The sequence below is a fragment of the Hoplias malabaricus genome, chromosome 17, assembly GCF_029633855.1.
Source record: "Hoplias malabaricus isolate fHopMal1 chromosome 17, fHopMal1.hap1, whole genome shotgun sequence".
NCBI lineage: Eukaryota > Metazoa > Chordata > Actinopteri > Characiformes > Erythrinidae > Hoplias > Hoplias malabaricus.
In genome coordinates, this window is record NC_089816.1 from 14,071,971 (window position 1) to 14,097,586 (window position 25,616).

At 39.8% G+C, this 25,616-nt stretch overlaps 2 protein-coding genes across 2 annotated transcripts; one reads left to right on the top strand and one right to left on the bottom strand.

The window, feature by feature from the left end:
• Positions 1-1,834: 1,834 nt before the first annotated feature.
• On the top strand, positions 1,835-11,357 carry LOC136673423 (carboxypeptidase A1-like). Its single transcript, XM_066648877.1, has 11 exons — positions 1,835-1,934; positions 2,469-2,550; positions 2,664-2,798; positions 2,909-3,010; positions 3,364-3,465; positions 4,437-4,535; positions 4,656-4,766; positions 5,265-5,355; positions 5,453-5,652; positions 10,617-10,701; positions 10,815-11,357. The coding sequence occupies exons 1-11, from the start codon at positions 1,870-1,872 to the stop codon at positions 11,000-11,002; spliced, it is 1,260 nt and encodes a 419-aa protein (XP_066504974.1). The 5' UTR covers positions 1,835-1,869; the 3' UTR covers positions 11,003-11,357.
• A 7,003-nt stretch (positions 11,358-18,360) lies between these two features.
• cep41 (centrosomal protein 41) lies at positions 18,361-25,102 on the bottom strand. The gene is made up of 11 exons (XM_066649365.1): positions 24,945-25,102; positions 23,716-23,779; positions 23,578-23,625; positions 22,324-22,385; positions 22,132-22,198; positions 21,565-21,706; positions 21,043-21,212; positions 20,701-20,768; positions 20,474-20,588; positions 20,141-20,356; positions 18,361-19,879 (listed from the first exon to the last, which is right to left on the bottom strand). Exons 1-11 carry the CDS (start codon positions 24,975-24,977, stop codon positions 19,764-19,766), a joined length of 1,101 nt encoding a protein of 366 aa, XP_066505462.1. The 5' UTR covers positions 24,978-25,102; the 3' UTR covers positions 18,361-19,763.
• Between the last annotated feature and the right edge of the window lie 514 nt (positions 25,103-25,616).

Sequence of the window (25,616 nt, forward strand, 5' to 3'; positions counted from 1 at the left end):
CTTTTTAGTGAGCTAAACAATTACTGAAGAACCTAAACAACTAGAACGTTGTCGGCTCTAATCTCATATGGGCTCACACTGACATTACACAGACTTTGTGCAAGGGTGTCAGCGGGATTTATTTTGGCCAACTTCCGGTACAACTTCTTCAGACGTTTGTATTCATACATCCAGCTTCTCTGGGTAATGTCCAGAACATTATGGGTTATATGTCTGAAAAGGGGCGTGTGTTAGCAGCAGTCTGAAATGGAGTGGTAGCTGAGTTCACATGTCTAAGATGGAGCAGGGAGAAGGGGGTTATATTTCACCCTTCCAGCATTGTAGTATTTTGTTATTTGGGAAGACCTAGCTAGAGTGGAACAGGCAATAAGTAAATTTGGTGAAGGGCGGCATGGTGCTGCAACAAGTGGTGTTCCTCTCATACAGCTCCAGGGTCCTGGGGTTGAGGGTTAAGCCCTGCTCCGGGTGAGTGTCTGTGTGTTTGCTGTGTTCTCCCTGAGTCTGCATGGGTTTCTGCTGGGTGTTCCAAAACCACAGGCTGGTAGGCGGATTGACTACTCCAAAGTGTCACTAGGCGTGAGTGTGCGTGGTAAGGTGAGGTGTGTTCCCGCCTTGCACCCAGTGATTCCGGGTAGGCTCCGGACCCACTGCGACCCTGAACTGTAGAGGTGGGCGGATCGATCCAAATATCGATAATATAGATACCAACGCTGGTATTGGTATTGATCAATACTGTTGGAAAAAAGATCGATACTCAAGCTTTTTTTCTCTCCCACTAAAGTCTGTGGGCGTATGTCGTTATTTTTGTGGCACAATTCTGCACGCGTGCGCGGATATTTCGAGTGAGCCAGAAGGTTTCTACGAGCGTACGGATATTTTAAGTGAGCAAGGAGGTTTCTTGAATTCTACATTCTACACATCTTGCTCTCCTGTCCTATGCGCGATGTTTCTGACCCACGTGCTCGATCCACACTTACAGCCATTACAATGTGCCTCAGTTTCAGCCAATCAGAAACGTCAACTGGCAAAGGTAATTTCTGATTGGATGGCTTGACCGCCAAGTGGGAAGGACATACAGGCCAGAGACCAGAAACCTTCTTGCTCGCTCGAAATATCCGTGCGAATGCAGAATTGTGGTACAAAAATAACGCCATATGGGTGAGTCAGCAGAGCAGGCGCGCACCCCCCGTCACGTTGCGAAGAGAAGCGCGAGCGCACCTCCCCCCACACCGTAGTGAAGACTAGCGGTATCAGTATCAATATCGGGGCTACTGGCCCTGTATTTACTTGGTATCGGATCGATACCAGAACTCCCGGTATCGCCCACCTCTACTGAACTGGCTAAGCGGTTACACGCAATGAATGAATGAATAAAATCAGGGAACAAATTATCTAGAAAGGTTCAAATTTTGGAAATAGGAGAGTAAAGGGGCTTAAAAAGGTTAGAAATGCATAGATATAGTAAATACACTACAATATGAGTACTTTTGATCTATTTTGATTTGATTAGTTCAGAGGACTATAAAGTGCAAGTCATTAGGATGAATCATCAAGTCAGGGAATGCAGCTGCTGTATTCTCATTCCAGGTGTCTTGATCCAGTTATACATACAAGGGCTGTCCCTTTTTAAAAATTTCACCGGAATAAGGAAAAATGACCTAGGATCAGTTTTGGCAATTTTGAATTCTAACCCTTACAATCAAAGAGATAAGAGAGACCTGATTCTAGATCAGTCTTACTCTGAAGGCTTGGTAAATAGGACTCAAGGTGTGGGAAACGAAGCAGCAGTTTCATACTATCGTCTCGAGGTTACATAACACTGCAATATAAAAGACCAATGTTACTCTGAATGGCTCTACTGAATCAAAGATGAAGGGGCTCTGGGTGTTTTTAACTCTGGCTGTGGCTGTTCTTGCGAAGGAGAACTTTGTGGGGTAAGCTGTCACAAACTTTTACATGATTTGCTTATAACAAGTTTTGAACATTTTACACCACAATGTTTAAAAATAGAAATTCAAATTCACCGTCACTGAGTGTAATTGTGTATAATTTAATTAATATTTAATTATCATTTTAATTTTAATTTTATAAGAATTTGAAAATGCTTAAATGTGAAATGTGTTCTGATTTAAGTAATGACAGTGGTCAAGCGTTTAAAGTCAAAATTGCTCCTTTGTGTGGTATATTTAAATTCGAATATAGAAATACATTGCTGGTTTTCATGTTACATTTTAATGTTCATTTTGAGACTGATATACTTTCATAACAATATACTTTGCAGGTGTAAAATGATCAAAATAACCATTCGGTTCTTAAGCTCACTATGTGAAAATTTACCCATGAATTATCAATCCAAAAACGTCAGGGATTCTCTGTGCACACTGGATAGTGAGCAGTGATAAGAAATACAACTCAAATAAGAGTTAAATTACTGATGTCTGTGACTAATGATACTGATGTTCTGAAAGACAACAGGTTCTTCGAATCACTGCCAAAAATGAGGCAGAGATTGCTCTCCTGATGGAGTTGTCACAGCTGGAGCACCTTCAGGTAAAACTGAATAACAAAGACTTTTTAAAAGATTCCACTAAACTCTCTGAGTTTTAGACACAGTGAAATACAGTATGCTACCAAACAGAAACCTACAATCCTTGTGTTTCCAGCTGGATTTCTGGATGGAGCCCATTGATGAGTCTCTGCCCGTAGATGTCCGTGTCCCATTCCACAGTCTTCAGCCTGTCAAATCCTTTCTAGCCTATAATGATATCCACTATGACATCATGATTGAGGATCTTCAGGTAAATGCAGTTGAATAAGTTTATTGTGGAAAAGAGTTTAAAATCCATAAAAGGTCTGAGTGTTTTCTTTGCAATTTTTGCCTTGTTTGACATTGCCTCCTTTACTTCAGGATCTTTTGGACATGGAACAGCGTGAGATGATGAACTCTCGCTTTCTTCAGCCCAGATCCACTGATGACTTCAACTATGCCAGCTATCACACCCTGAGTGAGGTTAGAACTACAATGCTTTAACCTCTTGAACATAGGACTTGACATTGCACGATATACATTTAATTTAACAATATCAGAGATACAGTCATATGTAAAACTTTGGAAACCACTGGCCAAATTACAAGTTTTGCTTTGTGGGGTTAAAATATGAGAACACATCCTCTACAAACTTTAACAAAAACATTTTTTGTAGGCTGCCAGCAAATGCTAATGAGAGTAACCAAGCTAAATCTTTAGTGATTTTAAGATCATATGACAGTGATGCAGATATGAAGTGCATCTCACCAAGGTTTACCCATATGCAAGGAACTGCATATGAGTCAGTGTTTGATCATTGCCTGAATAATTTTTAGATCAACAGCTTCATTGACATGCTGGTGCAGGAGAATCCTAATTTGGTCAGCAAACTTGTGATTGGTCAGAGCTACGAGGGCCGCCCCCTGAATGTTTTGAAGGTAAGGCAATTTTTCCAAATGTAAAATATATTATTTTTAAATATGATTTGTATTCATACACAAGATAATATGTAAAATATCTTATGTTAATCCATTAGAGCTTCTCTCTTCCTATCTGCTGCCACAAAATTTCTGTTATCACCTATTGTCAAACAGTTAAATCCTACAACTAACTACTAAATAAATCGATGAAAGAAGGATAAAAAGATGCATCCAGGGCAAATTCTTTGTAGTTTTGCATCATTAAAAAAAGTAATAATTATAATGATATAACAATGATAAAATGTAAAAATGTCAAATTATTATTATTGCTATTTTAATTTCTAGCATTGTTTTCTAGTGCTGCAATTTCCATGCTTTCAGCACTTAGTCTAGTTAAAAGGTTAGCTCAATATATCTAAGAACATTGTCCAAAATTTGTATTGCAAGACTTGCATGGTTCTGTACACAACAACTTAAACCAAACTCTTAAACAATCTCTTCCAAGGACCTGTAACCACTGTACTTTTTACAATACTGTAGTTAGCTCTAGTCCAGAAACATTCTCTCACTGTTTATTGGAAAATTATAATTAAAATGTTTAACAATGATTATGTTAAGTGATGTATCAGTCTCACTAAAAGGACAAACATATATTGAAAGTTAACTCAGCCTGCAAACATAAAGCTACAAATCACAGGTTGATACCATTTTGTTTTAACTGGCATATTTTGTGGATACATTTAGGAGTATATTGTTTTCACCAAATGCTGCTGTGTTTGTTGTAGTATTTCATTTAATGGCTTCCTTCATACTAATTTGCTTACGTTATTAAGTACATATGATAATAAATTCAGTGGGTAATAGCCAGCCACATTAGTTAGTTAGCTACATGTACCACATGTAACAAGATAGTCTCAGGTCAAACTACTCATCTAACAAGTTTAAATGATTCCCTTTTGCTTACCTATTGTTTATTTATTAATTCACAGTTTAGCACTGGTGCAAACCATCCTGGGATCTGGATCGACACTGGAATCCACTCCAGAGAATGGGTCACTCAGGCCAGTGGAACCTGGTTTGCCAAGAAGGTTTACTATATTCATTTTCTCCTATAGTAACAATACAAGGGTACATTAAGTGCATCCTGAGGATATCTTGAACCTGTTTGGTAACAATTAGCTTAAACCAATCTGTGTTTCCTTTTATAGATTGTTTCTGACTATGGAAGTGATGCTGCTCTTACTGCCATTCTTGACAAGTTTGACATTTTCCTGGAGATTGTCACCAACCCTGATGGATTCCATTTCACCCACACATCTGTTAGCCCTATTTTTTTCTGAAATTTAGCCACTGTATTAAAATATTCAGTAACACTTTAAATTACAGCCTGCTAATTACTGGGAAAGTACAGAGTAAGGAACTGTTAAGTAAGCCGTAAGATAAAATAGGTACTGAATAAGTAAAGGGCATAGTACAAATATGTGGTTATTACTGGGTATCTTACAAACAATATAAAAATAAGGCACACCATATATACAGAGTAAGTACTTATTAAGTAAGGTGTAAGATAAAAAAATGTACTGCAGCTACTTTCATTACAGGCACTAGCAGAGTTTCATGGTGCTTTGTACTAGGTTCAGGACGTGTGATTTACCACAATAATCACCATCACATACTTCAGAGATATTTTTTTATTAAAGCCTATGTGTATTGGTTGTATTATATTAATAAGTAATTAGTGGGCTGTAATTTAAAGTGTTACCAAATTTTCTGGTAATTAAATGAGCGATTTGTGACTCTCAATTTGTTGTGTTAAGAATCGCATGTGGCGCAAAACAAGGAAGCCCAACTCTGGATCCCCCTGCATTGGAGTTGATCCTAACAGAAACTGGGATGCTGGCTTTGGAGGTACAGTATGTTCCCACAGAAGTCTTCTTTTTTCACAGTTCATTAGTTGAATATATATCTCAGAAAAATCAATGAGACACTTATCTTTAACCTCCAGGTCCTGGCTCCAGCAACAACCCATGCAATCAAACCTACCATGGGCCTTATGCTCATTCTGAGCCTGAAGTCAAGGCAATTGTGGACTTTGTTATATCCCATGGCAACCTCAAGGCATTTGTGTCCATCCATAGCTACTCTCAGATGCTGCTGTACCCTTACGGATACATAAGAGATCCCTGCACGGACCGTGCTGAGCTGGTGAGACCTGAATAAAAGATCACCCTAATTATTGTAATTTAGTAAAATATTTGAAATTGAAATGAAATAGGTTGCCTAAACCACACAAACTACTGGCAGGCATAACACCTAACACTGGACAGGCACACAGTGGTAGTATTTTACTTTTATAATCATCAAACCATTGACCATATGCAAATAACAACTCTCATTCATGACTACAATTAAACTAAGACAATATTCAATCATTCATTCATTCATTCAATGCCTGTAACTGCTTAACTAGGGTGACCAGATCTGAGATGGTGAAAAAGAGGACACGTCTCGGGGGGGGGGTGTTGATGATGAGCTCTCGCCCCTCGCTGCCGTCGTATGCTTAGCTGAACCTATGTGTGCTTTTAGGTTCTTTACACCTTTATTTGCTATATAGCTGCTCGAAATGAGGGTACGTACATGAGCTTTGCCTGACGTGAACAAGGACTACTGACGTGCAGACTGACCAATTAAATGTTTCCAGAGAAGGTTATCGACCAATAACAGTAGCTCTACAGTCAGACCGTCCAATCAGAAGATTTTAGGCTACTTCACCACGCCCCTTTCTCACTCAAGCGAATCAATCGGAGTAGGGGAGGGCGGGACTAGTTTGTGAACGAAACGCTTCTCGAAATTCTGTGTAAGCTCTAGAAAAACAAAATCCCGTCCCAATTATTTTTTTGGGGGAGGGTATGCTTAGCTGAACCTATGTGTGCTTTTAGGTTCTTTACACTTTTATTTGATACCAAAGGATAACCTACCACTAGCCACTGACCTGACTCTTCCCCCTCTGACTCTGCACCATCTTCTACATGTGGGTTCCCTACTGGAGGAGACGCTGCAGAAGAGTTTGGAGAAACTAACTTTAACATTACCCGGTGTACCTGCTGGACCTGGCCCAAGTCTTGCAACGGGGCCACCGAATACACGGACTTGACAGTGGAAGAAACAACATTTCTCCAACTTGGCTTTCAGTCTGGCTTAACCTAGTCAATTTAGCACCAACTCCAAACGACTCAAGTGCTGATCTAGGTCAGAAGAGAACACAATAATGTCATCCAGATACAGCAACACTGATTGGCAATTCTGATTACTGAACATCCTTTCTATCAGTCTCTAAAAGGTGCTAGGGGCGTTACACAACCCAAAAGGCATACGATTAAATTGGAATAACCCAAAGGGGGTTCAAAAAGCTGTCTTTGGGCGATCACCCTCAGTAACTGGGATTTGGTTGTACCCACTAGCTAATGTCGAAAATCACTGGGCACCTAATAGGGCATCTAAAGTCTCCTCAATCCTAGGCAATGGAAATGCATCCTTCCTGGTTTTGCTGTTAAGCTGACAGTAGTCAACACACATACGGAGGGTACCATTTTTTTCTAACCAGAACAATAGGCGAGGCATAAGGACTACAGCTTTTCTGAATAACCTGATTCTCTGAATAACCTGATGGTGGGATGCGTCTGTACCTCTGTCTTACTGGCACCCCATCCAACAAAGGGATGTCATGGGAAATTAAACCCGTACAGCCAATATTCCCTTCGAAGGAAGAGAACACTGTAGCATACCTACAGAGAAGGGACCCTTCCCTGATCTACTGGGGACAAAACAGACAGATCCAATGCTTCAGTTTGCTCCAAAATCAAACTGGACTGAGCTGTTTGAGCCTGAACCTTGGAAACCACCATAGGGGGCTCACTCATTTCCTCTGTAACTGCAAGAGGCAGACTCATAACCTGCGCGCTAGTCAACAATCCTAAGGGACGGCGCAGGGGCAAAACAACCCTAGTGCAACCCACATTTACCACGGGCACATATACAGTCCCTCTGACTACCTTGACTAGGGAGACAGCAACCAACAGGCCATCAGGTAAGGCACCCAAAGTATCAGAAGGTTCGACCAAAACCCCGGTAGTGCACTCACTGAGATGACTGGAACATGTGGCAGCAACCATCTTGAATGTACCTGCTGGTATATGAATAGTTCTCCGTCCCCTAACCCTAGCTACCCCTGTGGCTCGTATAGAGGACCTATCAGAAACCTCATGACAATACTGCAGGGCTTGCTGCCAAGGTGGGGATGCGTGCACAACTGGCGGTAAGTCAAACAATGCAGGACCATGCTGACAGAAATGTTCCTGATAACACTCTCTAATGACGTTCATACCCAACACGCCAGGGACTATAGGTAAGTTACAACAACCTGGGGGATCTTTAATTACAAACCAACCACGGTTAGGGAGGGATTTTCCAAGTACCTCAATGGTTAACTCAATGTAGCCTACATAGGGTATTTCTAACCCATTAGCCGCGCGGAGCTGCAAACACCGGCAAGAACATAAGTCACCCTGAATGTGTTGACGAAAGAAACTCTCAACTATGGTTGAAACCATCGACCCTGTATCAAGCAAACAGTTCACCGCCACACCCCCCAAGCGAATAGACACTTTTGGGCACTGCCCAACTAAGGACGGACTGGTCAACTGAAGTAAAGAAGGCTGTAAGGTAGAGCCAATACTGTCCCCTCCCACTGTTTGGCTCTGCACCTGGAAGGGAGCTAGTTTTCCGCCGGCTGAGAATTAGAGGCCGCACGTCTCCGGGGAAGAGTCCCTATTGGGCGCACTGACACGTTCATTATCACAGTCTCTGGCGTAATGCCCTGGTTTTTGACAGCGTCTACAGATAATATTAGGCCAGCTAGGACCAGTAGGCTGAGAAGAGGCACCTAATTTAGCAATGCTCTGGGCTAACTGATTAATCTGTTTTTGCTGTTTAAGCAGCATAGCCCTTAATTCTGTCATCTCAGAAGATTTAAAATTATCTGCAGAATGCTGAGCCTGATAAGACCCCTTAGACATCTGCAGCGTGCACATAGAGGGGACAGAATAGCTCCTACCTCCCCCTTTATCAGCTTGCCTACTCTCACGCTCCCATCGAATAGCCGCTGCCCGCATCTGCAGCATAGAAAGTGCTGGTGTCTGACGGATCAACTGCTTCAGCTCCCTACACAGGGCAGAGTCTAGAACACTCTCCACAAACTGGTCACGAACCAATGTATTAGCATCTGGTACTACAGAAGGTGCACACTGCTTTATTTTCTCTATAAGGGCAAAAAGGACATGAGAGTACTCCTGTAAAGATTCCCCTTCCCATTGCTTACGGCAAAAGAAACTCTCCTGCAAGGCAACATGACTTTGAGCACCCATATAGCTCTTTAAGGATAGATACAATTTGGAGGATCCTCCCTTTCCACTCTAGGCCTATACCTTATTTCATCCTTAGCTTCTCCTTCTAGATGATCTAACATAAAATAAGCCTGATCAAGGGGCGCCAAATGGCGTGCACGAATGCTTGCCTGTACTTCTTCACTCCACTCTTCTATATCTATACCAGCCCTGCCTCTAAACACTGGGCATTTACGCTCACGAGGAAGGTACAACACCCTTTCGACTGGGGTAGGGTTACTCACCAGCTCTCGAGATTCACCACCACTACTGAATCTCACTGGCCATTGAAAGGCCTGCTGTTTTGCCTTTAAATAAAAACAACAAGACAATACAACTGAACTCCAAAACACGTCTCTGTTTCTGTATCCTGCCGACTATGTGGCCTTGGTTAGTGTTTAGATTAGTTTGAGCCCGACTACGCCATCTAGGGAGTTTCACCCTAGGAAATAACCCTAAGTTATTAGTGTAGAAGGACACTCATGTACCAGGTTGCTCTGTAAGAACAGGTAAAATACACAATTATGTAAAACAGGCAGATCAAATGCTTAAAAAGGACTGTAATACCCACAGCCCAAACACAATCCAAAATAATAACCAAATAAAGGATTAATTTAAAAGGCAAAGAAAAACAAAAGAACTCAATAACAAAACAAACAAGAAAACCCACAAGGGCAAATAATCAAAATAAAAGAAACAACCAGGTAAAACTGGTTCAACCCCACAACGTATCCACAAAGGCAAAACAGCAGAAGACTAGGAGAAGCTCTGCTCCACACCACCTGGGCCACCTCCAATGGCGACACCCCAGAGCACCTAATAAAAGGAAAATTTTAATCATAAAAATATAAAACCATTATATAATAGGTGGGATAGAGAGCTAGTCACGTGCTACTAAACACACATACCCTCCGTGCCTCAAGCCCTTAAACCCATCTATAACTAAAACATACACCAGCCAAACTAAAGGAATGGAATTTGTACCTCGATGCAGCTTGCCAGCCCACCCGTTCTCAGGCACACCAACATACACCTAAATACAACATTTTCCTGTTAATTTCCATCCTATTTAGTTGATAAAATTCATTAAAATAGGTGACGGTAGCTCCTAATGTCTACTGTCCAACCAGTCGTACTCACCAACAACTGCTTTATATGCACTGTCCCAGATAAAAGCTGCCGCTAATGGCTAGCAACGTGGTGAATCGACGGGGAGAGTGGCACCTGTCTTCTTTCTGGTAAAATGTCCTCGAGACGCTCAGCAGCAAGCGCCGCAGTACCGCGACCCAAACGATAAAAAGTGGGAGCTTAGCCTACCACATGCTAACTGCGTATATATATACATAGCATGACCCAGGAATGAAAGGGGAGGGGGGTGGATGCTCCTCAACTTAGATGGCTGCCCAAGCCCAAAAATAACTAATGGCCCAGTGACAGCTCTGCCTGCTACATACACACCATAGACTGGCTGCCTGTCCATCACAGGACACCACGCATTCATACCTTCACCCACACACTCACACCTATGGACACTTTTGAGTAGCCAATTCACTGACCAACGTGAGTAAACTGAAGCACCCAGAGGAAACCTACGTATACATGGGGAGAGCACACTTTGTATGGCTTACCACCTTACCACTCTTGGGTCCTGTTGGGAACTGTGATTAAAGGCACAATATAATATGCAGTTTGCTCTACATGAAAATCTTCACTGTTATGTTCTCACAGGATGCGTTGGCAAAAAAGGCCATCACGGATCTGAAGAGCCTGTATGGCACCAACTACAAATATGGCAGCATCATCGACACCATTTGTGAGTAAAACAAAATTATTGGTGGGCCTACTTTAAACTGATCATCAGTTGATTCCTTTAAGATGTCTAATACCAATTCTCTATGTATTAAAGTTGTTGATTGTCTCTCTCAGACCAGGCTAGTGGTGGAACCATTGACTGGACCTATAACCAGGGCATCAAGTACTCCTACACATTTGAACTGAGAGACACCGGTCGCTTTGGTTTTGTATTGCCAGCCAATCAGATTATCCCCACCGCTCAGGAGACGTGGCTGGCCCTTATGGCCATCATGGAGCACACCAAGGACAACTCCTACTGAACCAGCAGCTGGACATAGCGGGATTGGGATATCTCTTAATGAATGTAATCCAGCAGCCAGGGTTTTTAATCAGCACATCAGACTTTGGCAAACACATTGTTTTTGGCCTACACAAGAACCACCATCTCCATGTAACTAAAGTAAACACTGCTGCAAACAAACAATGCCATCTGTTTTATGTTGTAAATGTTATATTTCAAGACACTTAAAATATGGTGATAGGAAGATTAATAACTATTAGCCTAATATTAAGGGCACATCCATGCACAGACACCTCCACATCACAGTGGTTTTTATGGGTCACAAATATTGTGTTCTGTTTGTTGAGTCTTGTCAATGGGCTGTATTCTAAATAAACGCAATTTAATAAAACTACCCCACTGGAAGTCACATTAACTGCTGAAAATGAGGTTGTTACAACCCTGCCTACGAGCAGCAGGAAGCCTAATTTATATGTTACACAACTTCTAGACTGGGCTAGGAATAATGAATATAGTGTGTTCAAAAAGATCTAGGCCAATTTTCCCAAAAACATCTTAGGGTTGAAATAATCTTAACAAGGAGAGATAGTGCTGAGTGTGATGTTCACACTACCACTTAAGAATCTTCTTTGTTATGAGTTGCTTTTGGGAAACCCAACCCTGTTTGATAGTGGTTATGAAAGATGTATTGCAGCTATATAATTATATGAGTATTATATAATTATTAAATTAGTCAGTTAGCTTGATTTTAGGGCTGTCTCTGTAGTGTTGATGGAATCTCACTGGTGAGCTATTTTGTTACGAAAAAAGGGATATTATTGTTATTCATATCTATTTGAGGGGTCCATAGAGGATTTTAGGGTATTTCAGATTTGCACTGCTTGCACTTAATTTTATCATGTGTGCTTGTGAACCAGTCTGTTCTCAGGGTCGAATTTTCAGCACAATACCACTTCCTTAAGTCTTCATGCAATCAGATGAGGTTAGAGTTTTCACCAATTAGACCACACTTAATCACCGTGCTTAATAAGAAAAAAAGTATTAATAAACAGAATATTTATATAGATTGTGGGATGCATGAGAAAATCACATGGTAAAAATGGTCCAATTTACAAATATGCTTCAATGCAAATAAATAAATAAATAAATAAATAACAACTAACAGATTCCTGGAGTGACCCACGTCAGACTAACAAACAAATCCCACTAACTGAGGAGGGACGCTACCTTACCAAAGTAAACAGAACACAAAGACAAAATGCTACCTTACCTCTCTAACTAAACACAAAAAACCCTAGCCAAACCCCAACCCACACAAAATGGTAGACACTCCCCACAGCCAGTACGCAGTATGAGTATTTACAAAATATACAACAGTCACCGAAGATTAAAGGTGGGACAATAAATTGTAGCAAACACAGCACTAGCAATAGGAGTAAGGAAAGGAATTCTCCCCCCAGTTTTGGCCCCTGCAATTTCATTTAAAGATGGCAGGAGGAGAAGTACACAGAACTAAGGAAACCACAGGACAGGAGGAATTAGGATCCCAGAACATATGATACAACTCTTCTGAAAGGTCCTACTTCAGTAATCAAAGATGAAGCTGCTTTGGAAGGTTCTAGCTCTGGCTGTGGCTGTTTTTGCAAAGGAGAGCTTTGTGGGTAAACTCACACACACTTCTGAGGCCATTTTCAGACAACTGGAGATCAATGCATTTTTGGTATCAAATATGGAAAAACATCATTTTGAATTTTCAATTACAAATGAGATTAATTAAAGTATTTGAAATAATTGGATACACAAAGTTTAAAGCTGCATTATAACAGACATTTAAACAGGTCAAAAATTAAAGTTACCATGTTTGTTTTTCAGAGATATTTGTAGAGGTATGGAAGTAACAGCACAGTGATTAGCTTAATGAAGGGGTATTGCTGAGAGACTATTCTACCTTAGAAACCACAGTAATTCAATACTTTCTGCCAGAGTGTCTATGATGTCCAGTTCCATCATAATCTATTACCATCAGAAGGGAAGGCTTTAAGGATCTCCTGGCCCAGGGAGGTCGTCAGATGGCTTTTCAGAAATATCAGTGTTGAATTGTCTTCTCTAGCTAGGCCAAACTCTTATTAAACTTTGTGGCTTTTTCCTCAGGCATAAAATCTGGAAATTATTTTTGTACCAGTGTGTCCTCTGGTGGACTTGGCTAGTAGAACTTGTTTTAGAATTAAACGTTCCAATGCATGCTTTTCATTCTTGCATCTTTCCAGCCTCCAGGATGATTTCTGGTTAGGGTTCACCATCACAGTTAACAATGATATATAACTGCATAAAAAAAATGTAAGAATAAATACAGAATCAGACTGGAAACACTTTATCCCTTTTACACCCATATAGCCCTCTTACATCCATCCTATGTGCCCACCCCATTATTGTGTTGTTCATCCTATAACTGTGCAGACTTTATATATAAAGGACATTTTAGAGATAAAGTCTGCTCATGTGAAGAACATGTTTTCAAAATCATGAAGAGTGTGAGGGAAGCGTAACTGAGTTAGACTCAATGAAAAGTGAAAACTGGTTATTTATTACAAAATAGGTGGTTACATATGGAAATATTCTAGTTAATAAACCATTAAAGCACTCTTGACATAAATGACATAATACTCCCATTCACTAATTTTGATCTATTGGTAAAAAAAATGTTTCATTGGTCTTAGAATTTTGGACATATTTAGACTAATCATCATCATCATCTTCTTCTTTTCCCCTTTTCCATTTCAGGGTCGTGGTATATTTATACTTCATAGAGATATTCCTTATAACAAATGAACATAAACAATGTATTTTAGTTTGGATTTCCACTTCTAAAACAAAATTTATTTAAATGGGTCCTTTTCATATGAATGAGTTCAATTCCAAGAGATAATTCACAAGTTAATTTTGTGCAAATACAACAGAGTTGACCTGGACATCTACCATGGCATGATTATTTGTGTATAGTATGCCATACACTTGTGACTATTGTAAAAGTTTACACTGTTGCAAAAGTAACACCATAACCTTAACCATTGGGTTCTGAAGGTCACTTGTGAATGAGTTAAGTGCAATTCTTAAGATATTTCAGGTCAAATGACAATGATGCATGTGACATGTACAACTCACCTAGGTTTACTCATGAAGGAACTGTATGTGAATCAATGTCGTAATATTGTTTGACCATTGCTTGATCTTCATTACTCTGATTTTCAGATCAACAACTTTATTGACATTGCAGGAGAATCCTAATCTGTTCAGCAAACTTGTGATTGATTACACCTATGAGGGCCATTCCCTGAATGTTCTGAAGGTAACTCAGTTTTTAAAAAGCATTGCTTTAATCTACAAAATGGAACAGATGAAGGAATGACAAAAAGATGTAACCAGGGCAAACACATTCATTTGGAAAGCTGCATCATCAAAAAACAAAAGGAAACAAAACACAAAAGTAAACTGTCCGACCACACACACCATTCAGTGTTCCAGTGCTAGTGTTCTCACATATGCAGAAACGTGGCCTTGGGTGAAGTATAGAGCCTGATTAATTATACTTGAGAAGCTATGATTGGTGTCAGTTTGGCAGCCTTCTTCATCCAGTCAGAGTATACTCACAGATGACTTTGTAAAGGGTGATTACCTTCCACAGTTAGACAAAATGACAATAGTCATATTTAATCAGGGTCTTAGGTGGAAAAAACTCATCCATTTGCTAAACAACTCTTTTTTGTTTTAACTTTTCACATAGTTTAGCACTGGTGCACACCACCCTGGAATCTGGATCGACACTGGAATCCACTCCAGAGAATGGATGACTCAGGCCAGTGGAACGTGGTTTGCTAAGAAGGTTCATTTCAGTAATTTCCTCCTATAGTAACAATACAAAAGTACAGCTAAGAGCATCTTAAAGAAAACCTGAACCATTTGGCAGCAGATATGTAACAATTGGCTTTCACATTCAAATCTGTGTTTCCTTGTGTAGATTGTTTTTGCCTATGGAAGTGATGCTCTTACTGCCATTCTTAAACATTTTGACATTTTCCTGGAGCTTGTCAGCACCCCTGATGAATTCCATTTCACCCAAACCTCTGTGAGCTCTCATAATGTTCAGAAATATACAGAGCCCTATGAGAAATCTAACCATGTTCTGTTAATGAAATGAGCGATGTGTGACTCTTCTCAGTGTCTTTTGTTTAGGATCACTTGTGGAGCAAAAGAAGGAAGCCCAACACTGGATCCGTCTGCATTGACAGGAATGCTGAATTTGGATGTACAATATGCTTCCATAGAAGTCTTCTTGATCAGATTTCATAAGCTTTAAAGAGATCACAGTAATGAGACGTTGTTATTTTTAACCTCCTAGTACCGGCTCCAGTAGCAACCTCAAGGCTTTGTGTCTTTTCACACCTACACTCAGACGCTGATGTATCCTTATGGATACACCAAAACACCTTGCAAGATCAGGCTGAGCTGGTGAGACCTGAATAAAAGATCTGTCTTTCATCTTCATGTTTTATACAGGGTTTCATTGGTTAGCTCTGCATGAAAATCTTCCCTGTTATGTTCTTTTAGGATGCACTTGCAAGAAAGACCATCACTGATCTGAAGAGTCTGTAGGCACTAGCTATAAATATGGCAGCATAATAAACACCATTTGTAAGTAAAAACAAAACAAAGACAAAACATTGATTCATTCATTATCTGTAACCCTTATCCAGTTCAGGGTCGCGGTGGGTCCAGAGCCTACCTGGAATCATTGGGCGCAAGGCAGGAATAACAAAATCCTCATGGACAGTGACGTGTAGCGGGACTCGAATCCACAACCTCCAGGATACTGGAGCTGTGTGACTGCGACACTACCTGCTGCGCCACTGTGCCGAAAAACAAAGACAAAACAAAAATAAACACATTTACTCAAAAAAAAAAAAAAATAATAATAATAATATTTTGGGGTGCGGCACAGTGCTCCAGTTTCCTCCCACGGTCCAAAAACACACGTTGGTAGGTGGATTGGCGACTCAAAAGTGTCCGTAGGTGTGAGTGAATGTGTGAGTGTGTGTGTGGGCTTACAGATAATGAATGAATTAATAATAATTTGGAACTATGCATACCCACTTAATACAGTGTCACTACAATATATTTTCTATTTTAAAACCTTGGAACACCTCCCCCCTTATGTGATGTATTTTAGAGGTTGGGGGAATGTTTAAAAACTCCTTTGAGTGGATTTATGGCAAACTGCACCAAATATCCAGGAATCTAGAGATATCTTGTGGCATATAATTTTGATGATATGCAGAGCATATCTGAAAATTGTTTGATATGTCCAGATATATCTCATGTTTTATACACATGAAAAAAAATATCCGAATATTCCCTCATGCCATATACTGAAATACAAGGACAAAATCTTTGGCATATAACTACTTTTTGTTACTGATATATTGTGGAATATTGTTTAAAGACACACTAATCACCAGTTGGATTCTCTAAAGTTGCTTAATATCAATTCTCTATGTATTCAAGTTGTTGATTACCTCTCTCAGATCAGGCTAGTGGTGGCAGCACTGACCGGACCTATAACCAGGGCATCAAGTACTCCTATGCGTTTGAACTGAGAGGCACCGGTCACTATGGTTTCATCCTGCCAGCAAATCAGATCATCCCCACCACTCAGGAGACATACCATGGACATAATGGAGCACACCAAGGACAACCTCTACTGAACCAGCAGCTGGACTCTTAATGCCCAATACTGAACCTGCAGATGCATTTAAGTGCAGTTGCTTTCTGACTGATGCTTTAAATTATTTTATTTTACAACATTCATGTGTTGCAACCCAGTTTAAAGTTTGAATTAACCCAGTTTAAAAAATTAATAAAATGTAATTTTGCTGTTGATTTGTCTCTAATATGTTGCTTTCAAGGCTTACTACACCACGTATGAGCATCTAAACTTAACCTAAATATTCACTGCTAGAATACATCTAGACTTTCATTCATTCATTCATTGTCTGTAACCGCTTATCCAGTTCAGTGGGGCCAGGGTGAGGCCGGAATTACTGGGCGCAAGGCAGGAACACACCCTGGAGGGGGCACCAGTCCTTCACAGGGCAACACACACTCACCCCTACGGACACATCTTTTGAGTCGCCAATCCACCTACCAACGTGTGTTTTTGGACCGTGGGAGGAAACCCATGCAGACACTGGGAGAACACACAAATTTCCTCACAGACAGTCACCCGGGACTACAACCCACAAACGCAGGACCCTGGAGCTGTGTGATTACGACACTACCTGCTGTGCCACCGTGCTGCCACATCTTGACTTTAATAAAAAACATTTTAATAAATAAAAGTTAAAAACAAACTGTGTTTCTGCTTTGCACACAATAAGCCCAGAAGGGGCTCCAAACCCACCACAGACAATGAATGAATTGTACCTTATTCTTAAATTTTTAGATTTTTATATTGGTTTGATTTCATATGCTCCTTTTCAGCTCCAGGACTTAAATACCGTTATTTTATTTGAAACAGTTCTATAATGAAAAATATTCACCTCTCCTTCTTGAGAAGAGAATGTGATGTACCTTTAAGGAACACAACTTAACACCAGAGTTACCTTTAAATGTACATTAAAACTGTTTGTACATTTAGTGACCAATTATGTACATTTAAACTAGAGCTTTATTTTCCTGAGTGTGCAATTGCAGAAAAATGAATTAATATCAATGTCTAAGGGCTGTTTACTTTTTATGGAACTTCACTTGGAGTAGTATTTTGAAGGACTGGCTTTTTTTGTGAGCGAAGAAAGTCCATTGTTATCAATATCTACGAGGGACTCAGAAAAGCATTTAGTATTTAACTCATTTTAACCTCAACCCCTGGAGTTACGCCACAGAGCAGGTTTTTGCTGTTAAACACAAGTGGCATACTTGCACAAATGTCTGTCATGTTTTGTGGTATGGCAGAAGATTGCTCCAACGTTCCAGCAAACTGTAGTTGTTAGTGTACACTTCTCATTTCTGGTTTAAAACAAAAACCTCAAAGTCAGAAGGAAGTTGGGGGACTTCCTTCGTACAAGACTCTCCTGAACTCTGGGCCCAAGTTTGTGCTGAGTGTTTCCAAGTAGGCTTTTGAGAAGCGGTTAAATACAATAAATGAATGAATGAATGAAAGAAAACATACTCTTTTTAGATTATAAAGGTAACTAATGAGGGTGGGTTAGAGGCAAAATATTCCCTTAACCTGACCTTCCATTTTAAGTTGAGTAAACAAATGTGTAGACTAATAATATATGACTTTTGGAATTTCCACCAACACGTGCAAAATTTAAAGGTGTTTACAGTATAAAATATTTCTTTATTCAACTTTAAATATACAAACAACAACCAGGTAGTTCTCATTCATATATTTCCATTGGTCATTCAAGCACACTTTGTTAAAGATTAGCGTTAACTGGCTTTCATCAGTCAACCTTCACACACACACAGGCATACAGACACACACATATGTAAGTAACTGGTCCAGCAAGCCCATTACTTCACACAGGCTTACAGTGCACTTCACAATTGAATTACAGTAAATGCACTTTGAGTTCCTTCATCTCCTTTTCCTGGTTTCATAAACAACATCGGGCACAGCAACGCACAGCAATACTCAGCCACTCTCAGGTGTTTCAATGGGGTCCACAGTGCCTTTGCTGTATCTTTGGAATATCTTTACTTTTAGGACAGAAACTTTGTACCTCCAGTTTGTCACTTTGTATTTTGATGTCATCTGTGTATTCCAACTGCTATTTACACTGTGCTAAAATGTCATGTTGATCAGTTCTATAGAAATGGTTCAAAGTGATGTGGAAAAACCATGTCATTAAATTCCATTTAAAATAATGAATTACCTTCCCATATTTGGAGATATTAGGTCTTATTCTGAAAGTGAACATTTCTTTTTTTTTTGAGTTAGCTTCAAGGTTCTATTTGACCACACCCCCATCCTACACCAGTGGAAGGCCATTCTGCTGTATGTGGTTGAGGTACAAGTTTCTCTCAGGCATTTTACACTACTGTAAAAGACTGGCAAACATGGAGTCACGCTGTACCTTTCTATCAAGTAAGTAACATTTCAGTCGGGAAGATGGCTGAGTGCTAAGGTGCAGAACAACATAAAGCCACCATAAAGCCATTTTAAGCAGATCAGCATACAAGCATACTCAGAAACAAAGTAATTTACCCAAAAAGAAATCATTGCTATTAAGGAAAGGGACTGGTTTAAAGCTCTCAGTAAAAGACAAAATGACAATGAATTTTTCCATATGGTTATTTCAGAGGAATGCAACAGGTATCCACTGCAAAGTTTTCCAGATTCACAGCACCCCACCCACAGCTGGGTGGGAGTTATACCCATTTAACTGATGCATGTAGCAGTGATCTATGGATGCATATTAAAGTAGCTGAATTCATTCATCTAAGAAGAGTTGTCTACAACTGACCATTAAAATAACAATGCATGAACGTCTTCATTCCAAGCAATAGGTGTCAGTGATCAAAGAAGATATTTCAGTGTGTTATAGCTGAAAACATTCAGATTGCTATTCTACAGGAGACTGTATAAATGCCAGATGTCAGCACATGAAGATGTAAAGGCTCATCACTAATGTTTATAGGAATCCCATAGTTCAAGAATAGGCTGGTTTTATTCAGGCTGCAGTCGCGACAACAAATGTGAAGGTGAAGAACGTGTGGGGCTATTTCCAGGGCCGGCTGCTCTGAGACCGGGTGCTCACTGAGCCCTGGCGGCTACTCCGAGCACTGGACACTTTAGATTGGGCACTGGTGGTAGACATTCTACTGCTCAGCCGACCTGCAAGAAGACAGTGATGTGATATTATGTAGTTTTATGTGTTTGCACATAGAGGAGCGCTATAAGCATAATAAGTTCCTTGCTTGAATTTACATTTTATGTTCAAAGGTTTGTAAGCAGTTATTGAATTCAAACATCTGCAGCTCTCTGGCTCTCAAATATTTTACCTCGTGTCGCCATCTGCAGGTGAGTACAGCATAACTTCCAGTAAATATGCACATTTCATTACATACTTGTTTCAGGGTCAAATGGGTCACTTACTGCTCGTCTCACTAGGCATAAGCACCTCTTCCAGATAATGCTGGATTTTGCCGAGGTCTTCTGAGTTGAAACGCCACTTATTTTCTGCTGGTTGCTGTGTGTGGCGGGGTGTGGAATACTTCCGTGCTGAAGTCCCCGTTGGAGATTGTAGACAGGAGATGGGAAAAGAGCCTGTTGTCATTCCCTCTGGGATTTTCTGTGCTATCACCTTTAAACCTTTCACAGTGATAAAGAGTTCATAATAAATTTGCTTTCACTGGGGGGCCATTAACCCACTTCAAATCAGCTCAATACCTGTATTCCAATGAAATCAATTAGCTGCTACAAACTTACCTCCAGAGAGCATGAACAGGTTTTCAAAGCCCCTCTCGCACATGGTAGTGGCAGCCTGGCTGGCTATCCTTTCATCCTCATCATACAGGATGATGATCTTTCCTGATGCATTTTTCTGTGCAACAGTTCAAGACCTTGTCCGAAAATACTTGTATTATTACAGGCACAACACAACGTAGAGGCTACTCAAAACTACTTTACACAAAATGATAAAAGTTAAAGGATACATAATCAAGCACTTCCTTGGTATAAGGATTCATTGTTCTCGAAAGGGTTGCAATGGGGTAACTGTGGGCTGTAAACACAGAAATACAACCATTTAAGCCAACATAGAATAGGATGTTAGTGATGCCACATGTGAACCATGCAAAACAGTAAATCACTAAATATCAGAACATCAAAGTGGGTAATTACATGGTCACTGAATCACTATCAAGAAAAATTAGGGCTAACAGATAAGGTTGTGTAATGTCCATGTGTGGTACTATGACACTGAATTTGAAACCTGACAATTCTGCACATAATAATTATATAATTAGTAAACATGTTTGTTCTTGCATATTCCTTACCGCTAATAATATGGCACTGATCATACTGGTCTCTGTCCCGGACGTCCAGCAGGAGATAGGGGCAGTCAAGGTAGGGGCGTTCTGCTTCACTGGCTGAGGAAACTGGAGTCATGCTTAATGTCTTGTGCCCATTCTTATCCATATCCATTTCTCCAACACCACTGATCACACTGGTCAAGAACACAAACAGTTTCAGATTCACTGACCTGGGAACAGCTGTGTGTGCTCCAGCAGAATGTAAGTAATATAACTCCAGTGAGACATTAACCCTACTGAGTCCCTGGGGGGGATGTGGTGTAATGGTGTTGGGGCGTAGGGTCAGGTCTAATGGAACCCAGAGCCCTGAGAAAATGGTCCATTTAATGCGGGCTCTTTGTGGATGTACAATGAATGCGGTGTTTTTGGGGAGGATGAGCTGCTCAGATATACAGGGAGACATACTGGCTGCATGGTTAAAGGAATAGAAGGTAACAGACACAGACGTCTCTGTGTGTGAATGCACAAAAAAAAGGCTTAGGCTACCTTTGAAGTGTGGATCTGGGAGAAACGTCAAAGTCCCCGGAGTCATTGCTGCCAGTGAATTTACCAGCTTGAGGCATTAGTTGGGGAGAGCCATTGGTTTGATCTGAAAGCCTGTCGGTTTCTGCTGACTCAGAAACATCATCTGGGACAGAAAAAGGAGAATGAAGAAGAAATCATGTGAACCACTGCATTGACCATGTGTTGTACAGATATTATATATGTCTGTAGACAATGGTATTGGGTTGATAAGCAGAAAATGATTGGCATGATTAATAAAAAAATGCTAATCTAAAACAATATAATCAAATGAATTATTTCTTCCACAGACTGTTTGAATTCTCTATAGTCTACTTTTATATGTCCAAACATTAAATGGCTAAATTCAATACAGCCAATGCTGCCTATGATTAGTTTTTTAAGAGCAAATATCAGTTGGGAATCAGTCAATATTCAAATGTTCAAAGACAGTGTCGGAAAAAGATAAAATTGCATTGTGCCATATCTGGTCATTCAAACCAGTTTTATAAAATATAGAACAAGTACACAGAAAACCACACAATAACTTACCTTCAAGTCTAGGAATTTCATCCATTATGCTCTCGTTCAGATCTGACACAGAAGCAACTTGTATGACCTGATAAAAGTCAACATCAATCATTAAAGTCAGTTAATAATTACATTCACAGGATTCATTTTATCATCATGCATACATAAGCACATAGCTACTTAAATTAAATCTACTACACGCATCTAACTTACCAGCTGTGCAAACGTTGTCACTTTAAGCCTCTTGAAAAGTTCATCTTTTCTATATCTGTAATCTGAGAGCAAACACATTCACTCTTACACAGAAACCATCAAAACATCTCACCCCTAAATATTCCACAACATCACTCACCTGGGTCCTGTGTGTCACCGTTTTTAACTTCATCCTCATCAACCAACAAATCACACAAATTTAACTCTCTCATATCCATCCCCATTATCTCCAAAAGAGATGTATATATCTGCTCTAGTTCTGTACAGTTCCCACCTAAGCACTGAAGCAACCATTGGCGTGTCTCCTTTTAACGCTGGCAAGAATTCCAAAAGCCAACCTCACCTTCTAAAGAGCAAAGAAGAACACCTCCACACAAGGCTACACTGCCCATACCCTGAGAGAGGAGTTACTGTAATCTACAGTACAATCATCCCCTTCTGCGTATTCAGTTAAACCAGAGCCTGTGTTGCTTATCCCTGAGAAATCTGAGAAAAACTGCAACAAGATGGCTTTTGTGGACAAAGTGACCATTCTCTTAGAAAACCCCAGGTTATCAGACTAGAAAATATCAGTAGGGCAGAACTTCTCCAATTTGCAATGCTAAAAAGGTAGAAAGAGTAACAAAGGCCTTGCCTAAAAGGCCTCAGGGCTTATAGCAGCAATTTAACATAAAGTTTCAGTATTTTTAGTAATGATATCAATATTTAATTTAAAAATTGCTATTTTGCATTAGTGCTTTTATTATCAGGGCAAACATCAGTAAGATGCAAGATATATGTCAATATTTACCCTTTACACTGATCAATGTTTTATTACAAATAGAAATACAAATGGAAAAGACACATTTCTAAGAATGAAATACTGGAGCATAACTGCCTTTTCCTTCTGCAGAATTAGTATTATTCAATGACAAGGTACGGTTCCAATAGCAATAACGTTAAAGAACATAGACAAAATGCATATTTACAGTCATATTACTTGGACTTAGTGCAGCAAAGTATGCAGCATATTGATAGTAGTGGCGAGATAGTTCATAAAAACTGCTGTGTTCGTGAATGTGAAATCGTGCTTTATGATCATTGTACAAAAGTATAATGACATTTGACCTCTGCATTTAACTCACATGTGACAGTGAACTAGAAAGTGATTAGGGACAGTGATTAGAAAGTGATTACATCCACAGCAACTGTAGTAAAGCTGCAGTCATGTAAAAACTAGCAAAAGAAACCTGATCTGTCCTAAATTGCACTTACTTTTCTTGATCTCTTCCAGCCTTTCCATGTACTTTGTCATGCTGCATCCTATAAAACACATCATTTATTAAACTTAATATCAGACAAGGTTAGTTCCATTTGCACTACATGGCCCCATGAAAGACAAACAAGTGTTACCTGTGTCAAGTCTTGATTTTACATGCTGATATTTGGGATTTTGTGGGATTCTCTTTTTCAGGTACTGGAAAAAAGAAACAGATATGGATTGTGAATAGGCGGTTCTGGTGAGCAACATCATTTTTCAAAAAGAAAAGTTTCATTACTAACAAAAATAATCTATTTACCAGTTCATTTCTACATTCTGTAGAAATGAAAAAAGAAATTGCTTTTTTTTCTTTCTTTCTTCTTTTTTTTGAAACAAAATTTCAGCTCACACTATAAACTGATATGATTTTTTTTTTCATTTTAAAATTACATTAAAAAACATTTGTTTTGTTTGCTAAGATACTTTGGTAAATAGATGTATTTGTAAAATATATTATTATTATTATTTTTATATATATTTTTTTTATTAAATGTGTTTTGGACAATTTCCACATACTCCAAAAAAATTCTGTGTTAAAGGACATGCTTCTGAAAAATTCTGCCAGACAATAAAGGTATAGTTCTGCAATTACAGATAGTCCATCAGTTGCTCTGCATACATTTTAACCCACTTCCATCTTGTTTCAATATTCAGAACCACCACAAAGCAGGTATGATTTCGATGGTGGATCATTCTCGGCGCTGCAATGACACTGCTCTGGTAAGACACAGACACAGCAATGCTGCTAGAGCTTTCAAAAACCGTGCCCATTCACTCTCCACTTCACTAGATAATCCAAGTTACTGCTCCACATCTTAGATGTAAGGTCAGAGACAGTAGCTCATCTGTTGTTGCACAGTCTGTGTTAGTCTTCATGTAGGTCCTAATCACTGGCCACCGGACACAGTCCAGCAGTGGACACTGCGCGGTTTAAAAACACTAGCAGTACTGCTGTGTCTGATCCACTCGTACCAGTGGATGATCTGTGTGTGTGTGAGTGTGTTTCAAACTAATATACACATAGACATGACTAAAGCACAGCCTTCAGATGCATTTCGGCTTGTACTGTATTCACTGTATTGAATACGTTGTGATATATTTACATTAATGTTACTGTGAGTGTAACACTGGCTTCTGGAGTTAAGAGTGATGTTTGTGCTGGTAACCTGGCGGTGTTGAGGCCGGTGTCAAATTACTACAGGAGCATTACAGATTCAATACCGCCCCCCGCAAAAAAAACACGTCGAGTTCACTTTATTTCAGCATCTTTCTCCGCCACGGTGCTGCTAAATAAAGCCTGTGAGAACGGACTGAGACTGACCTCCGTGTCGCCGATGCTCCGTTTCGAAGTCATCTTCCCCCTGACACTGCAGCGGTGCTAATGTTATAGCCCTGGAAATCAAAATTCACAGCACTGAAAATTGGAACAAACACGTTGCGGATTGGTCAGGTCCCGCACTCTGTCCAATCAGCAAGCTTATTCATACGACACTGCCACCAACTCTGTCGTTGCTTAGCAGCAGAGGCGCGAAGCTACTAGCTGGGGGAGTTAGATTCCAATATTTACAGAGTCGACTCTGAATTGACTCGAAGTCGATTCAACAAAATTATCCTATTTCGAGGCTGATTTACTAAGATTTACTAAGTAAATCAAGATTTAATATATTTTACTAAGGCCTGGCAACAGGTAGCCTAGTTAAGTCACATTATGATACACTATTTTCACCAGTACGTCGCTGTAGACTCCAGGGGTCTGTTCAAAATAACATAAACTCAAATTAACTAAGACAGAGTTACATTAACTCTGGATCTCAAACTTTCTTTTTTCAAACGGCTTTCTTCTAATGTATCAGTTGTGTCAAAACAAATTTAGTAAACCATTTTTTACAATTCATCCTGTTTGCAAAGTCAAACAAAATAAAAATAGTTTTTATTATAGTATTTATTATAGACGTGGGGGCGGCACCGTGGCGCAGCAGGTAGTGTCACACAG

Coding starts and splice junctions, on each gene's coding strand:
- cep41 (XM_066649365.1), bottom strand. CDS start 24,977: ATGACTTCGAAACGGAGCATCGGCGACACGGAG. Junction 23,780..24,944: donor GGAGCATCGGCGACACGGAG/GTCAGTCTCAGT, acceptor TCTTTTTTCCAG/TACCTGAAAAAGAGAATCCC. Junction 20,357..20,473: donor CCTGTTCATGCTCTCTGGAG/GTAAGTTTGTAG, acceptor TCACTGTGAAAG/GTTTAAAGGTGATAGCACAG.
- LOC136673423 (XM_066648877.1), top strand. CDS start 1,870: ATGAAGGGGCTCTGGGTGTTTTTAACTCTGGCTGTGGCTGTTCTTGCG. Junction 1,935..2,468: donor GCGAAGGAGAACTTTGTGGG/GTAAGCTGTCAC, acceptor ATGTTCTGAAAG/ACAACAGGTTCTTCGAATCA. Junction 10,702..10,814: donor CAGCATCATCGACACCATTT/GTGAGTAAAACA, acceptor TGTCTCTCTCAG/ACCAGGCTAGTGGTGGAACC.